This window comes from Eriocheir sinensis, chromosome 7, assembly GCF_024679095.1.
Source record: "Eriocheir sinensis breed Jianghai 21 chromosome 7, ASM2467909v1, whole genome shotgun sequence".
NCBI lineage: Eukaryota > Metazoa > Arthropoda > Malacostraca > Decapoda > Varunidae > Eriocheir > Eriocheir sinensis.
The window spans coordinates 22,301,687-22,318,614 of NC_066515.1; the positions used below are offsets into that span (position 1 = coordinate 22,301,687).

General features: G+C 41.2%; 1 protein-coding gene across 4 annotated transcripts in view; it reads left to right on the plus strand.

The window, feature by feature from the left end:
• Positions 1-16,928, plus strand: part of LOC126994712 (dynein axonemal heavy chain 7-like) — a 68,744-nt gene that overhangs the window by 48,197 nt on the left and 3,619 nt on the right. For all 4 annotated transcript variants that reach the window (XM_050854006.1, XM_050854019.1, XM_050854012.1 and 1 more), the window contains 38 exons: positions 175-522; positions 812-936; positions 1,087-1,174; positions 1,388-1,585; positions 1,936-2,059; positions 2,289-2,467; positions 2,742-2,867; positions 3,221-3,394; positions 3,507-3,719; positions 3,846-3,923; positions 4,474-4,568; positions 4,715-4,856; positions 5,100-5,213; positions 5,352-5,492; positions 5,715-5,873; positions 6,064-6,197; positions 6,323-6,418; positions 6,729-6,909; positions 7,082-7,309; positions 7,640-7,741; positions 8,097-8,223; positions 8,332-8,552; positions 8,666-8,786; positions 8,931-9,070; positions 9,313-9,401; positions 9,536-9,689; positions 9,819-9,952; positions 10,234-10,425; positions 10,523-10,682; positions 10,870-11,115; positions 11,587-11,784; positions 12,440-12,623; positions 12,820-12,965; positions 13,243-13,395; positions 13,787-13,938; positions 14,058-14,277; positions 15,945-16,101; positions 16,488-16,654. In XM_050854006.1, coding sequence (XP_050709963.1) covers positions 175-522; positions 812-936; positions 1,087-1,174; positions 1,388-1,585; positions 1,936-2,059; positions 2,289-2,467; positions 2,742-2,867; positions 3,221-3,394; positions 3,507-3,719; positions 3,846-3,923; positions 4,474-4,568; positions 4,715-4,856; positions 5,100-5,213; positions 5,352-5,492; positions 5,715-5,873; positions 6,064-6,197; positions 6,323-6,418; positions 6,729-6,909; positions 7,082-7,309; positions 7,640-7,741; positions 8,097-8,223; positions 8,332-8,552; positions 8,666-8,786; positions 8,931-9,070; positions 9,313-9,401; positions 9,536-9,689; positions 9,819-9,952; positions 10,234-10,425; positions 10,523-10,682; positions 10,870-11,115; positions 11,587-11,784; positions 12,440-12,623; positions 12,820-12,965; positions 13,243-13,395; positions 13,787-13,938; positions 14,058-14,277; positions 15,945-16,101; positions 16,488-16,654 — 6,006 coding nt within the window. The remainder of the gene's footprint in view (positions 1-174; positions 523-811; positions 937-1,086; positions 1,175-1,387; positions 1,586-1,935; positions 2,060-2,288; positions 2,468-2,741; positions 2,868-3,220; positions 3,395-3,506; positions 3,720-3,845; positions 3,924-4,473; positions 4,569-4,714; positions 4,857-5,099; positions 5,214-5,351; positions 5,493-5,714; positions 5,874-6,063; positions 6,198-6,322; positions 6,419-6,728; positions 6,910-7,081; positions 7,310-7,639; positions 7,742-8,096; positions 8,224-8,331; positions 8,553-8,665; positions 8,787-8,930; positions 9,071-9,312; positions 9,402-9,535; positions 9,690-9,818; positions 9,953-10,233; positions 10,426-10,522; positions 10,683-10,869; positions 11,116-11,586; positions 11,785-12,439; positions 12,624-12,819; positions 12,966-13,242; positions 13,396-13,786; positions 13,939-14,057; positions 14,278-15,944; positions 16,102-16,487; positions 16,655-16,928) is intronic.

Below are 16,928 nucleotides of genomic sequence, written 5' to 3' on the forward strand. Positions count from 1 at the left end.
GTTGTACTAGTAGTGATAGTAGCAACTACAATATTAGCCGAAACATTAGCTGTTGGAATAGTAATGGCAATACAATCAGCAATAGGAGTTGTAATAGTAGTAATTGTTGTTGTAGTACTAGTAGATAATTACATTTATGACACCAATTTCTTTATCTATACTTTCTCTTATCAGGTATCTCGCTGTGGGATGGTCTACATGGAGCCGCTAGCTTTGGGCTGGCGACCTTTAGTGGAGACGTGGCTAGCAAAACTCCCTCAGACTCTCACACAGCAACACAAGGCTGTCCTTACTGCCCTCTTCCACCGCTTTGTGCCTCCACTCCTTTCCTTTGTCAGAAAACACCTCCTCTGGTTCAAGCTGGAGAGGAGTGAGTCTTACGTGCAGAAGGGTGTCTCCCCTACCACTGACCTGAACCTGGTGCAGAGTCTCATGAACATCTTTGACTGCTTCCTGGATGAGTTCACAGACCCTGCCTACACCAAGCACCACCCTGAGTCTGACATTCGTGCTCACCTTGAGGTTAGTGTCTGACTGAAAGATTTTGTTGAGCATTACTGTATCCTTGTGCAGAGTGTAATGCACCAAAGAGAATGTATTGAACATAAAAGGATATGAGACTTTAGCACCTTATTAAAATCATATGTAGCTACCCTTTCATTGTCTTTGTTCTTATACATATTCTACTTTAAAATCATGCATTAGACTTAGTATTAGGGTAGTAAAAAGATTAAGTGTCACAACTAACGTCAGGCTCTTCTCTGTCTTCTGCCATCCATCCTCTCTCCATGCTGCTCCCTGCCTTCCTCAGAGTATCTTCCTCTTCTCTGCCATCTGGTCACTTGGAGGGCCACTAGACGAGGCCTCAAGGGCAAAGTTTGACCTCCTACTTCGGGAACTGATTAATGGTGACCCCAGCAAGGAAACAGTGGAGAAGTGAGTCAGAGATTTAGCCATGGAGGGCATTGTCTTGAACTTTTGTGCTGCTGTCTCAAACTTTACTTCATTCAGTTTCTTTTTTATGTTGAATGCTACTGATCCTTTGTAAATATATTTATAACATCCTTCATCCTTTTTCCTCATAAGGTACGGGGTGGTTCCTCCGCCTCCCCATGACTACCAGCTGCCTATTCCAGATGATGACACTGTGTTTCACTACAAGTTTGTGAAGGAGGTAAGTCTTGAGTCTTCTTGTGATGATTGTAAAGAGGTAGCGTTCAATTTTTTTGCCTTCATTTTGTCCTGCATTCTTATTTTCTTGATTTTTAATGCATAATTCTTATGGCTGTGTTTTGATGCTGAGCTTTCATCTTTTCATTTCTGTGGTTCTTCAGAGTGTAGTTTCAACTGACTTCAACTGAGCTGGTAATTTACATTTTACTTACAGGGTCGAGGGTACTGGCAGAAATGGAGTGAGGATCTTGCTAATGCTGCTTCCATCCCCCGTGATGTAGCAGCCCACCAGATCCTTGTACCCACTGTTACCACTGTTCGAGTCTCAGCCCTCCTCAGCCTTCTTCTTTCACAGGCAAAGCCTCTCTTACTGGTGGGGTCGCCTGCTACTGGAAAGTCTGTTTATGTCTCGGTAAGACAAAGTAATTTTTATCACCAGTCATATCATGCTTTGTGAACCTCAGGAGTTCTGAGAAAAAAATATAAATTGGGTTTATGATAGTAAATTTTTATTTGTTTATGCATTATTTTTAGGTGATAGTTCAAAAGATTATGTGTGAGTTGTAGTATGGCCTATTTTCCTGCTGTTTATTTTTGTGGCTGGATCCCGCATCCTGCTTCAGACAGATAATGGTGTCCAGAAGAGAAACATTGAATACAGTAGATAATTTGCTTGCCTTATTATTGACTGGAGTTGAAAACTGTCAGTCAAATCTCTGACCTGAAGATGCGGTATTAACAAATTTATTCTCTTATTTGCAGGACTTCCTCAGAAACAAACTGAAGAGTGATGTGTATAAGCCTATGTTTCTAAGCTTCTCAGCACACACCACCACCACCCATGTTCAGGATTTAGTCATGAGCAGCTTAGATAAGCGGAAGAAGGGTTAGTTAAGACTTATCCCTACTTGCATCTTGAACTTCTAAATGTTCGGTGGCTGGTGCACTCACCAGTTAATAATTGTAGTTATTGTTTAGTATGCCTATAAGAAATTTTATATTGTCAAGGGACTACTGTAAAGATATATGTATAACTTGTGAACTGTCTAGCATTAAAGAGTCATCCATTGGCATCTAAGAATACACAACTCATTCTGTTCCCACGTGTTTGCCAGGGGTGTATGGACCACCAGTGGGCAAGAGATGTGTGCTCTTTGTTGATGACCTCAACCTGCCACAGACAGATGCATTTGGCACCCATCCACCCTTGGAATTACTTCGGCAGCTGGTGGATCATGCCACCTGGTATGACATTAGGAAAGAAGTAGAACCAATTCATCTGGAAGACATGCAAGTGAGTTCTAATTTTTTTGTGGTTCCAAAGGGGCTACGAACATCAGATGTATATGGTGAAGAAATTATAAAAGACCTGACTCTAAAAAGCCCCAAGACTTTGCCCTTCAGTTCAATTCCTCCTGTAACTTTTGTTTTTGGTGTTTAAATATAACAGATTAATGTTAGATTCCTTACCATTTTGATGCTAACTGATCTTAATAGAATAAGAATTCACTTTTGGGGAGAAATTTGTATGAAAAATTGAAAAATGTTCTTACTACCTCTTGTTCCAGTTGGTGTCAACAATGAGTCTAAGAGAGAGTGGCAGAACCTCCCTCACGCCGCGCCTGCTGAGACACTTCAACGTTGTTGCTGTCAATGACTTTGAGGATGCCACCATTCATTCAATATTTTCCAAGGTCTGTTTTATTGCTCTACTCACCACCTTTGGAAGAAGGCAAAGAGCAATAGAGTAAATTCATGTCACCAGATGAGCTCTAGGTATCAAAATGTTTTTAATCACGATATTAAAACCACTCTTGTCTCATGAAATTTTGCTTGTGTATGTTATAACCATGATGATAATTCTTCAGTAACTCATGTTTTGTTGATCCTGTTGCTTTTCTCCAGCTGGGATCATCATGTTTGAAGCAGCTGGAAATGTGTCTGACATGATATATTACTCTCCTTTGTAAAACCTCACTCAGATGAATAAAATGTAAGCATTTCATAGAGCAATGACCACTCCAAGATTCAAGTTTTTCATAAACAGATTTTGCTGTGGCATCTTGATACACGTGGCTTCAGCAAGATGTTTGACCCTTGTATTGGGGAGATTGTGATGGGGACGCTGGAGGTGTATCGCTCTGCTGCCATCAACCTCCGTCCAACACCCTCACGCTCACACTACATCTTCAACCTCAAGGATTTCTTCAGAGTCATACAGGTTGGGTGGGGTGGGGTGTTTGTGTGTGTGTGTATTAGAGTATCAGTATGTAAGCATGTATAGTAAGGGAAGGAATGCTCAATAGAGAGAAAACATTTGGCTTGTTTCCCAGGGTGTTTTACTGTCGGTGCCGGAGACCATGGAGGATCTTCGCTCCATGAAGAAGCTGTGGGTTCATGAGGTCATGCGGGTGTTCTATGACCGCCTGGTGGACGGTAATGATCGTAAGTGGCTGCTGGACCGCATCTCAGCCGCCTGTGCCAATCACCTGAATGAGGACTTCAACCACCTCATGAGTGAACTGGATCAGGATGGAGATGGTGTGGTGAGTGTGGTTTGAATATCTATGTAAATCTATGTAAGTCACTTCAAAATGATCTGGATTTAGGAATAAGAGGTATTAATAATGAAATCCCTTGATGTTCTTGAAACACATTGTTTTCTTTGCTAGGTGACAGAAGGAGACTTGAGAAATCTTGTGTATTGTGATTTTGCTGACCCTAAGAGTGAGAGTCGCCACTATGTGCAGGTGAGCTTTGACAATCATTGGTCATTTATCTTTTTTATAAAAGCATGTTTAATAATGACATAAGTCAGCCTTGGCAACTTAATGTCAGCATTTCAGAAAGGAAAGGCTTGTGCAACTTATTTGGCAAATCTAGGTTTTTCTTGAAAGTGCTTAACATTTTTCTCTATATAATACTCACCCTTTCACCCAGACAATCTCTTTCCCTACCATTTTGTTGATGCACTTAGCTCCACTTCTTTATTTAAAGGATGACTTTGTGAAGTGAGCATATGAGGGCAGGATTAAGTGAACAGCTGCCAGTTGAAAACCACCAGTTACATGAATCAGTAAGGTGGATGAGTATTGGAGAGAGAGAGTTGGTAGGTGAGGGGCTGAATGGGCTGAAAGAGAGTTGTGGAGCTGGGAAAGTTGTAGATGCTTCTACTGTGGTCACTCTCCAAAAGGGAAGTTCTTGTGAGGGAGCAGGGCATTGGATTTAGATAGATACTGCAGATAAAATATATATGTGGAACACTTGTATTTAGGTGGCATAATTTTAATAATTTTACAGGTGGAAAACTTGGAGGGATTGCGTTCAGTGGTGGAGGGTTACCTACACGAATTCAACAACATGAGCAAGAAACCCATGAATCTTGTTATGTTCAGGTGAGAGAGAGAGAGAGAGAGAGAGAGAGAGAGAGAGAGAGAGAGAGAGAGAGAGAGAGAGAGAGAGAGAGAGAGAGAGAGAGAGAGAGAGAATAATTAAGTATGGCTAAATGTTTCCAGGATTACCTGTCCACCTCTTCCCTCAGGTTTGCCCTTGAACACCTGGCCAGGATCTGCCGAGTTCTGCGGCAGCCAAGAGGACATGCCATGTTGGTGGGGGTGGGAGGCAGCGGCAGGCACTCCCTCACACGTCTGGCTGCCCACATCACTGACTATGAATTGTTTGAGGTAAAAAAAGAGAGAAAAATAAAGAAAAATTATTATGAAGTGCAATTCATGGTCTGACCACACGATAGACACATTTGCCAGCCAGTACCCTCCCCGACTGAGATCAGACCTCAGAAGTGATGGATCTCTGCTCAGAATAGGCAATTCACCTCCTGAGACCCAGTATACATGATGCAAAAGGAATTGGAAGGATGTTTTATTCTTTTCTGAGGATGAAAGTGAATGGAGATTTTTCTCTTCTAGGTTGAGATGAGTCGCAGTTATGGCATCACAGAGTGGCGTGAGGACTTGAAGACCATCCTGAAGAAGGCAGGCTCCGGGGAGCAGCACATTGTCTTCCTCTTCAGTGACACTCAGGTTGTCTCTATTGATATATTTTGCTTATTTATTGTTTCTTTTGCTTGCATGGATATTTTGCAGTTTCTTTTTTTATACAGAATAAGGGGGCAAAATTTTGTCCTTGAGTTTTGAGATAATGGTGCTCTTTCATCTCAGATCAAAGATGAGATATTCCTTGAAGCCATCAGCAGCATCCTTAGTCTTGGGGAGATCCCTGGGCTGTTCCCATCAGATGAGAAACACACCATCTGTGACAAGATGAGGAATATTGATAGGCAGCGGGACAAGAGTAAACAGGTGAGCTAATGAAGTGTTTGGAGTGATATTCATGTTATTGGCAAATTCATTGTTAATGGATGATAAATTACTCATAAAGAATAAAGGTAAATGAATACCAACCTATAAATCAAAGTTTATCAGTGTAATTCAACAATGTTTTGTACTTAAAGTAAACAGAGTTAGTCTTTTATATATTAAAAGTGCAGCAGTGCAGCATATATTTTGTTTCCTACTGTTTAGACGGATGGAAGTCCCGCAGCCCTGTGGATGCTGTTTGTGGAGAGGGTGAGGGAGCAGCTTCATGTGGTGCTTGCTTTCTCCCCCTGTGGTGAGGCCTTCAGGAACAGGCTCAGGAAGTTCCCAGCACTCCTCTCTTGCTGTACCATTGACTGGTTCCAGGTATTTCCTCTTTACACTCATTCATACCATTTGTACCCTTACTTTTTTTTCTATTTCAACGACTCACTACTTTCATACTCATAGTATTCCTTGGATTGATTCTAGACATTTTCTATGAAACAGTATTGAAGAAAAAAATAATAAATCAATGTGTTCTGCTTCCATACACTTGATTTTTTAATATTCTCAGGCATGGCCAGAGGATGCTTTAGAGGCAGTGGCCTTGAGGCTCCTACAGGGTGTAGAACTCCCTGAGGAGACACTTAAAGGATGTGTCTCTCTTTGCCAGTACTTCCACACCTCCACACAGGAGCTATCAGACAGGTGGGAGTTTTAAATAAAATTAAAGCTCTTTACATCAGACATCTTTTCCTAAGCACAGCAGCACTGTCTTTTGCTTAAATTTTATACCTTGTTCATGACCTACAGAGTGTTTGTTCCCATGTCAGGTTTCTGACGCACCTCCGTCGCTACAACTACGTGACGCCCACTTCCTACCTGCAACTTCTCCACACCTACATGGTCATCTTGGAACGCCGCAGAGGGTCAGTTGTTCCTTAAGGTTCAGCGTAGGGGTAAGGGACATTATTGCATGTGAGAAAGATGAGGAGGTCAGTGGATCAGATTTTTTGTGGTTGAAGTAGAATCTTTGGTCTAATATTAGGTGCTATGTATAATCCTAAATCATTGTGGATGCTCATAGATTGAGCTTCACAAGAAAAACTGCTGCCAAAGTATGAAACAAAAAATATAAAGATGAGAATAAAGGTGAGAAATGTAGGTAATACTAAGAGATATTAATATTATAGAAAGAAAGAGAGAAGAATCCATGTGTATTGGATGATGTGCTTACAGGGAAGTGAAGAAGCTTGAGTGTCGCTACACAACGGGGCTGGACAGGCTGGAGGAGGCCGAGACCTCAGTCCTTTCCATGCAACAGGAGCTTCTCAATCTCCAGCCAATCCTTATGACCAAGACTCGGGAGGTGGAAGACAAAATGGCTGTTGTAGAAAAGCGGAGGCAGGAAGTGGCTGAGGTAAGAGGTGGAACACATCATAGTAGAAAGAAGTGATGTGTGCTGTAATGTCCTGATGTTGCTTTGTCTCTTGTGGCTTGATGTAAGAGATTTTCAATGATTATATTTGGCATGATATGAAGAATCCTGTGTCACAGTTCCGTTATTTTTAGTAATTTATTGTTTTTGTCAGGTTGAACGTGTAGTAAGGCAAGATGAAGAGGTGGCCAACGAAGCTGCCGAGGCTGCCAATGGGATCAGGAAGGAGTGTGAGGCTGAGCTTAACTTGGCCCTCCCACTACTGGAGGAAGCCACGGCTGCCCTCAACACCATCAAGCAGGATGACATTGTCTTCATCAAGGCCATGAAGAATCCTCCTGCTGGCGTCAAGCTGGTGATGGAGGCTGTGTGTGTGCTGCTGGTGAGGACTACCACTACTTTTACCACCATTGTTGCTACTACTACTACTACTACTACTACTGCTACTACTACTACTACTTTTTGTTCTACTGCTGCTACTACTACTATCACCACTGTTACTACTATGACCTCTCTTCCAATTTATTTAGTAGTAATATATTATAAATTCATCCTTGATATTGGTTTGTGCTTCATGTTTTGTATGTTTTAATTACTTTAGCCAAACTTTGTCTTCCAGATTCACATAGCTCTCACTTAACGTTCATCATTCCTCCTCATACTCCACTTAATTCACCCTCCTCTCCTCACCCTTTTCTTTGCACTCTTGTAGGGGGAGAAGCCAGACCGAGTGCCAGACCCTCAAGGCACCGGCAAGATGGTGGAGGAATACTGGTCAGTCAGCAAAAGGCTTCTTGGGGACATCAAGTTCAAGGTCAGTCTGGCAGCAATCTCTTTTTGGTGACTTATTCATATTCTTAAAATTGCTACTGGAGTTTTTAAGTGCGGGATAACATTCCTACTTTCATCAAATAATACAGTGGTTATTTCTTCATCCTTTTTGTAAATATAAATACATCATAGTTGGTAATATAAAAGAAGAAAAATGGATGGTTTAATTCACCAGGATAAATTGTTACAAAAAAAAAAAAAAATACAAGGTTCTGTAATTTATTTAGATACTAATCTATGGACACGACTCTCGATCATTTCAATTCATGGTTTTCCTTTTCTGTAAAGTATTAAACATTATCACAAAGTCACTCATATGTGTTCTCATTTATTCTCAGGAAAACTTGCTGAACTTTGATAAAGAAAACATTAGTCAGAAGGCCATTCAGACCATCCGTTCCAAGTACCGAGACAACCAGGAGTTCAAACCAGAGAAGATCATGGTGGCATCCAAGGCAGCAGAGAGTGAGTCACTTGATTTCATTCATGTCTTTTAGGTTTGTATAATGACTGACTGATGCTGCAAAATTTGCTTGTTAATAAGGCTTAGTGTGTAAAATGTTCCATTGTCAGGCCTGTGCAAGTGGGTGTTGGCCATGGAGCGCTACGAGGAGGTGGACCGCAAGGTTGCACCCAAGCGAGAGGCACTGCAGCGAGCAGACCAACAGTACCAGGGCCTGATGGGGGAGCTGCGCAAGAAGCAGGAGGCACTGAGAGGTGTTCAGGAGGAGCTAGCAGGCCTGCAGGCAGAGCTTGACACTGTCAAGAAGGAAAAACTTGAACTTGAGCAGACGGTGAGATGGCAGCTTTGTGAATGAGTGTCAGGTCATGTCTGTCATTTCAGTTTTTGCTGATAGCCTTATTTTCCATTATAAATTTTGTTTGGTATGTGTGCTTCTGTTATCAGGTGGAGCTCTGTAGCATCAAGAAGGATCGTGCTGAGCAGTTGCTAGCGGCCCTGGGGGGTGAGAAAACACGCTGGACTGACAATGCTCACCACCTTGCTCAGGTCTACATATTTCTAACAGGTGATGTATTTGTTTACATGTACAGTAAATCATGAAATACATAGAAAATCACTATAGTGTAGGCCTTCTTCTTATACACTTAACTTTTTGTGTGGCCTGTAAGGGATTATTGCAAGGGGGATTGACTTAGTTTTCCCTGCACAGGTGACATGCTGCTAGCCGCTGGTGTAATTGCTTACCTGGGAGCCTTCACCCCTGAGTACAGGGCTGAGCAGACAGCCCGCTGGCAGCAGGAGTGCCGTGATAGAGGTGTTCCTTGTTCTGGGGAGTTTCTTCTTGCCTCAGTGAGTTCCTCCTCAGACACTACACAGATGACAATTAATGAAAGTTTCCTGTCTGCTAACTCCTCATGGACACACATACTAAAATATCTTGTTCTGAGAAAGACCATGGATACCATAGCATGCAATTCTCATTCTTTCATCAACTTTTCTTATATCTTCTTAAGTTGCTCCCTCTCACATGGATAACTTCTGCTTGAACTATTAAGTCTCTATTAACCTTAACATACTCCTCCTTCCTCCAGGTGCTTGGGGATCCCCTAACTATCAGGGACTGGACACTGAATGGCCTTCCCACTGACCCTTTCAGCATTGACAATGGTGTCATAATCAGGTAGCTCAGAGAGCCATATTCATAACTAGGTGTTCTAATCACTCAACCACAGAGGCACTTCAAAATTAATAAATAATTCTAATACAAGGAGGGAGAACATATGATGTACTAGTAACCTTTCCTTTCCTGCCCAGTAACACAACCCGCTGGCCACTGCTCATTGATCCTCAAGGTCAGGCCAACAAATGGATAAGGAACATGGAGAAGGACAATTCCCTCCAGGTGGTGAAGCTTTCTGACCCAGATTTCATCCGTACCCTGGAAAACTGCATCCAATTTGGCCAGCCTGTGAGTATATTTAGCTATATTGACCATAGAACCTAAAAATTGTCAAACAAGAAAATACTTACCACAATTAGAATCGCTAAAAAGATATATTAAGATTTTTAAGTTTAAAATGTACCTATCTGATATCAGGTATTGCTTGAGAATGTCGCAGAGGAGCTTGATCCCATCCTTGAGCCTCTCCTGCTGAAGCAGACTTTCAAGCAGAGTGGCTCCACCTGCATCAAGCTGGGGGATGCCACCATTGAGTACTCTGCAGACTTTCGGTATGGCACAAAAAATGATGAAGGTGATTTTATTCAAAATGCAAAACAAACAATAAGAGTAAATATATGACAAATTATTGAGATGGAAGAGGCAGATTTAGGGAATTCAAGAAAGATTATGTTTTTGCTTAGTATTAATGCAATGAAAATAATCAGGATTAAATTTTAAAAGTATAATATAGATTTAAACAGATCTAGGAAGTACCACAGTTTGGCTTTATATGTCCTTATGCATAGCAAGAGTGTCTTAATAACAAGTTACCTTTACCTTTTCTTGACAGCATGTACCTTACAACAAAGCTGAGTAACCCTAATTATGTCCCTGAAGTTTCTGTCAAAGTCACCCTTGTCAATTTTGCCCTGACTGGTGCTGGGCTTGAGGACCAGCTGCTTGCCCTTGTGGTGGCTCACGAGAAGCCTGAGCTAGAGGAGGAGAGGGTGACACTTATGCTCCAGACGGCCCAAAACAAGAAGCAAGTTCATCAAGTAAAGTTGTTTATGAAATGAGATAGTTGTTATTAAGACAGTGTAAGTAAAAGTTCACAAATTCATAACATCTTCATTTTTCAGGAACCTCAAGGAGTTAGAGGACCGCATTCTTTCCACTCTGTCCTCCTCGAAGGGCAGTATTCTTGAGGATGAGACAGCAATCAACATCCTGAGTGATGCCAACAGACTGGTGAAGGAGACCCAAGAGAAACAGACCATTGCTGAGGAGACAGAGAAGAAGGTAAGTGAAAAATTAAAGACTGACATGGAGAGCAACAAGAGTTGAGAGGCAGATAACAAAAGTGGGCAAATAGAAACAGAATGAGTCTGCTACAAGTACGATCATTGATGATTGTGATAACATACATCTTCATCGTGAAAAAGAAGTCTCAAATCAGCTTATTATTTCTTCTTCCCTTTTTCTATAGATCAACACCACCCGTCTAGGTTATCGTCCTGTTGCTGTCACTGCGTCCATTCTCTTCTTTACCCTGCGAGACTTGGCGGCCCTGGACCCCATGTACCAATTCTCCCTCAACTGGTTTATCAATCTTTTCTCCAACTCCATTGACAACTCGGAGAAAGCCAGTGAGCTGCCAGATCGTCTCAAGGCCCTTAGGAACCACTTCACACTCAGTCTGTACAATAATGTGTGCACTGGTCTGTTTGAGAAGGTGACTGAATATAGTGAAGTATCTAAACTTTACAATGCTTTAGTTGGTGTTTCATATGTAGAGAATTGAAATATTTGTCTTGGATAATGTGCCTGGTCAACTGTATGTGTAGAAGGGTTCATGTCTTGACCTTCAGTCTTTCAACCTTCATCAGTGGTGTATACTGTTCTGTGAGTTAAGCTGCACTGTAGAAATTACTGCCTGAAATGTGTTAGATGCTGCTTTGCGTGTAAGAAAAAGCAAGATAAAGAGAAATAACTTTAAAAGCTAGTCAGTACATCATAAGCGTTTGTTATATCAGTGCATAGATATTTTGATTTTTCTTTGTATTTCTTGAGATTGATGAGACCCTCTATATTCTATAAAATGATATGTATAATACTTGGCAGGTAGTTTCTCTTTAGATATCCTAATCTAACTTTTTTACAACTATTTCTTCCTCTGTCTCATTGATCTTTATTTCTCCTGCAGGATAAACTGGTGTTTTCATTTCTGGTGTGTGTCAATCTGCAGCGCTCAGAAAACAAAATAGTGGATGGTGAGTGGCTGTTTCTGCTGACAGGGGGCGTGGCTCTGGCCAGTGACCCCACCCCAAACCCTGCCCCTGAGTGGCTGCCAGAGACCACTTGGGTGCAGTTCCAGTGGCTGTCTTGTCTGCCGTCTCTCAAGGTACCTTTATTAGAAAATTTCTGCCTTGCTGGGTAGTGATGGGATTTTTCTATGAAACGTTCAGAAGTTTATCTGTTTTCAAACAATCACTGATGAAATGCAGCATTTGCCTATGACATAACTGCAGCTGGCTGTAGATTTTGCCATCTCCACTTTGGTCTTTTTTATTATATTGTCTACAAGTCTAAGCTTGGGCACACTGTTGATGTCTGAATTTCTTTTGCAAGGGAAGCCTTTAGGCCTGTATTTTTAATTCTGGAAACATGAAGTAGAGGAACATATCTTGGCATTTCATTATTTTCTGTTCAGAGTCATTTCAAAGGAATATAACTCACAGTACAAGAAGTCAAGGTTCATAGTAGCCCCTTACAGGAATTTTGCTCAGAATACTTGACACAATAGTTACCCTTTTTTTCCTGCCCTACCAATGCTGAAAATTGGAATACAAATGATAACAAAAATGATATATTGCTAAGGCTTTGAGTGGGGTCAAACATGAACTATTGATGCTCAGTAGAATGTATTGTTCTCAAGCATTGAACTTTAATTATACTAAATTATCTAGAAAGTCAGCAGTTCGGCAAGGGACATAAAGAGTATTAAATATCCAAGAAAATGAGCTATTTTAGACAAACATGTTCTTCAATTTTCTCAGCACTTGGTGGAGCTTTTCCCAAAGTTCCTTCAGGAGTGGCGTACAGTATTTGAGTCTGAAGACCCGCAGAAGGAAACCATTCCTCTGGACAATGGTGAGGAGCTGACTCGCATGCAGCTGTTGTGTGTGCTGAGGTGTCTCCGGCCTGACAAAGTGGTGGCAGCTGTTCAAGATTATGTGGCAGGTGAGTCAGACTTTGTTATTCTGTATGGGAAATAGGTTGGGGAGGTGAAAGATTGCAATCTGTTTCAATGTAATTTTTATTTTTTTTTATTTTTTTATTTTAGGTTTGTACTTTAGTTAGTAACTACACAGTTACACTAACAATGGAAAAAGAAAGAGTATGGTAACATCACCTGACCTCACATGGGTTTCCACAGATCTGCTAGGAAAGGCGTACATTGAGCCGCCCCCATTTGATCTCGCCCGCACCTTTGCTGACTCCAACTGTTGCCTGCCACTTATTTTCCTCCTCACTCCTGGTGCTGACCCCACCAACCTCCTCTTAAAGTTTGCTGAGGACCAGGTTAGCTTTTGTACTCTGCAGTTATTTTCCATCAGATACTGTAATTATAGTGGAATTATTATTATTATTATTATTAGTAGTAGTAGTAGTAGTAGTAGTAGTAGTAGTAATAGTAGTAGTAGTAGTAGTATCTGCAGAAGCTGTGGTAGTAATCATAAGAAAATGCTGATTGATATTATGAAAAATGTAATAAGGAGAGAAGTTTCAGAAATAACAGCAGCATGCAGAGTGAGCACCAGAAAAAACTCATTCCTATTAACAATGATGGCTCTGGCAGGGCATGGGAGGAGACCGCTTGCAGAGTGTGTCACTGGGGCAGGGCCAGGGACCCGTGGCCAGGAAGCTGATAGAGGAGGGAGCTCGCACAGGCACTTGGGTCCTCTTGCAGAACTGTCACCTGGCCAAGTCCTTCATGCCATCCTTGGAGAAGGTGAGAGAAAAGTGTCTAGCGGTTTGTGTGTGAGTATAAATGGAATAGTAATGTAATTAATGGGTTAGTAGAATTAATGGAATAGTAATGTAATGGGTTAGTAGAATTATTCAAAGCTTAATTTTCTATTGTGCTTGTATATTTTTGTCTAATGAAATTCCTTACTTTTGTCTCAGATTGCTTTGTCGTCTTGCATTCTCAGTTTCTTTTTTTTTCTTTTTCACAAATCACTTTACAATCTTCCCCTCAATCTTGACCTTCATATTCCTACTGCATTCTTGTGTTTGCATACATTTAAGTTCCTCACATCTCTACTTTTCCTGTCTCTCTTATGTTCCTCTTTTTTGCTTTCCTTGTTTTAGCCTTAAGTCTTCACTCCTTCTTTTCACAGCTGTGTGAAGACCTGAACCCTGAGGCAACCCACTCTGACTTTCGGCTGTGGCTTACCAGTTACCCATCAGCCCACTTCCCAGTTTCTGTCCTTCAGTCAAGCATCAAGATGGTAACAGAGCCTCCTAAGGGACTCAGAGCAAACCTTAAGCGGTAAGTCCATGAATTAAGGAGGGAATGAAACGGGGAAAATATTAAGAGGTACAAGGAGACAAATTATACAAATTAAAGGCAATTGAAGAATTTTGCCTAATTGACTCTTGCTTTTCCAGCCTGTACCTTGCTGATCCACTGTCAGAACCGGACTTCCTGATGGGATCAGGGTCTTCAGAGAGGTTCCGCCGCATGCTGTTCTCACTCTGCTTCTTTCATGCTGTTGTCCAGGAGCGGCGCCTCTTTGGTCCGTTGGGCTGGAATGTACCATATTCCTTCTCAGATACAGATTTAAGAATTTCTGCCCAGCAGCTCAGAAATCTCCTGGACAACTATGTGGTGAGTGGAGAGCATCAAGGGGAGTAACATGTTCTTGTATATATGATACACATTGTATCTACCTTTGAACTATGATAAGTGTAAAATACATAATTTTAGCTTGAAATAATTATCTCACCCATGTATTCATTCCAGGAATGTACAGGCATGCTAAATACCTACCTGTTGTTGATATCTGTAAATTTCTAATAACTAATTGCTGAATGACTTGATAGTGTTGCAGGTGCTAAGTAGAGGAATGACACAAATGATAATTCACAACAAAGCTTACAAACACACTGCCAGTTCGAATATTTAGTGAGATTCAGTAGTGGAATGACACACTTCACACCCAAGCATATTCACTCTGTAAGTATGAACATTCATAAATATTCACTAGAAGAATAACACAGATCACACAAAGCTTATGAACAACACTGCCACCATTAAATTTCAACAGTGCACATATAAAAGTAGGAGTCTTCCCATATTTTTCTAGAATTGTGACATGTAGCAGGCTGAACTAAAGCTTATGGATGGAAATGTCTGTATCAAAGACTTGATAACCTAAACTTTTGTCTTCAGCCTTAAAGAAAATTGAGTTACAGGATCATCTTTACCACAACCCTGCTTGTAATGGCATCCAGCGTGTATTTGCTTTTCATTTTTGTGAGAACTTGCTTAATAACATGGTCTACCCTCGCCGCCCCTCCTGGACCTTTGCCCCATAAATGGTGAGCTGATTCCCCTTTGGCCTTGAGTCATGGCTTGCTTCTCTCACTCTCCCAGCGACTCTGATGGACTGATAAAGAGTCACCTCTCTCTGTGTGTACCGAGGGGCCTCTAGTAACGTGTCCTCAGCATGGCTCTGGACTTTAGCCTTATTCTTTCCCATGTCTACATTTTATAAATCTCATCTTCCTTTTATCCGGAGGGTGAGTTTTTTATTAGTTGTATTAGATTTGGTCTGAACTGTTGACTCTTACCTTGACCAACAGCTCTTTTAAATTTCATCTCTGCATTTTCCCATGAGAGTAGTTTCTTAACTTGTGTACTTTGCTACCACGGATCTGAATACTGTATCCGCAACCTTTTCATCCTTTGAGAGTCACCGCTCTGGGATCTTCAGCAGGAGAGGCTGTGATTCCCATGGCTTCTGTATGATTGCAGGCTATCTTTGATTAAACCTCTTCTCTTTTTCTTATAAGCATTTGAATTATAATATTATTAAGTAACACCAAGTAAGTAGAATTGTTTTGTTAAATATGATAATAAATAACTAGATAAGTTTTATGATACCTAAATAGAGTATAGAATTAATAATTCATAATTCATATATAATATAATAATATAGAAAATAATAATTCCTAATTAAATGGCTAAATAATTAAGAAAATAAGTAACTGGTGATTAAATCAAATCTTTGAGTAAACACATTCTTAAACTTTTAAAAGCTGTTAAAGGGGATTCTATTACTGGGGAAGACATTGAATGAGGAATATATTTGGTCTGACTGAACCTTTTTCTCTTCTTTCCCGCCACACACTTTTCCTTTCTTTCCATTCTCTTTATTTACACTCCTCTTTTCTTCTAAACTTTCATATCCTTTCCTTTCACTCTTTCACCACTTCCCTCTACACTCCATCCATCACCCCTTTCCCTTCTGTCCCTGTCCTTCCACCCTTTAGGAGATCCCTTGGGATGCCCTCCACTACCTTACAGCAGAGTGCAACTATGGGGGTAAGGTGACTGACGAGCGTGACAGGAGGACCCTCAGCACCATCCTGCGATGCTTCTACAGCCCAGAGGTGGTGAAGGAGAACCCTCATGCCTTTGATCCACATGGTATATATTACACTACATATTATTCACAGCCTCCAGCAGTCACTGAGGGATGTCTTCTTTACCCTTCCCTCATACAGAATGTTATTTTTGTAGTTTTCTTCACAGAGTTTCAACACAAAGCCCTCCACTTCCTCTGTAAGAAACCACTTCTTTATCTTCTCTCTCTTTTGTGAAGTCATTATTTAGTGTTGTAGACTCCTTAATGTTATTTTTTGCCTCATACAATATTTTAGATTTTCTACTCTCATAATCCAGGTGCTATGTGAAAAAATGTCTTCCTTATGAAATCTATTTTTATTTTACTACATATTCTGACATACTGACTTAGCAAGGGTGACCAAAGAGGTTCACCATACCAAGCAAGCCTCTCATTTCTCCCCCACCAGGAGTGTACACCACACCCTCTGATGGGGAGCACAGCCACTTCCTGGAGCACATATCAGAGCTGCCCCGGGATGCCCCGCCTCACGTCTTTGGCATGAACAGCAATGCAAGCATCAACAAGGATCAGGCTGAGACCAATAAGCTCTTCTCAGCTGTTCTTCTAACACAGGCAAGCATACTACTCAACCTCATGTTTTATAACTGTTAGTATTGTAACTAACTCTTCTGAGTAGGGCAGAAGGAACTCAGTTCTCCACCTAACTCAGCACAACCTTGCACTCATTTATCTCCTATTCTTTGATAGCACACAGCTGTCCCCTTCTTCTACACAAAGCGTTCTTGATCTGTCTTTAATTTCAAATCTCAACTGGGAACTTCATATCTTAACCCTTTCCTTGCGCGCGGTGCAGACGCGACTATCCCCTCAGGCGCAGTCGGGCAGC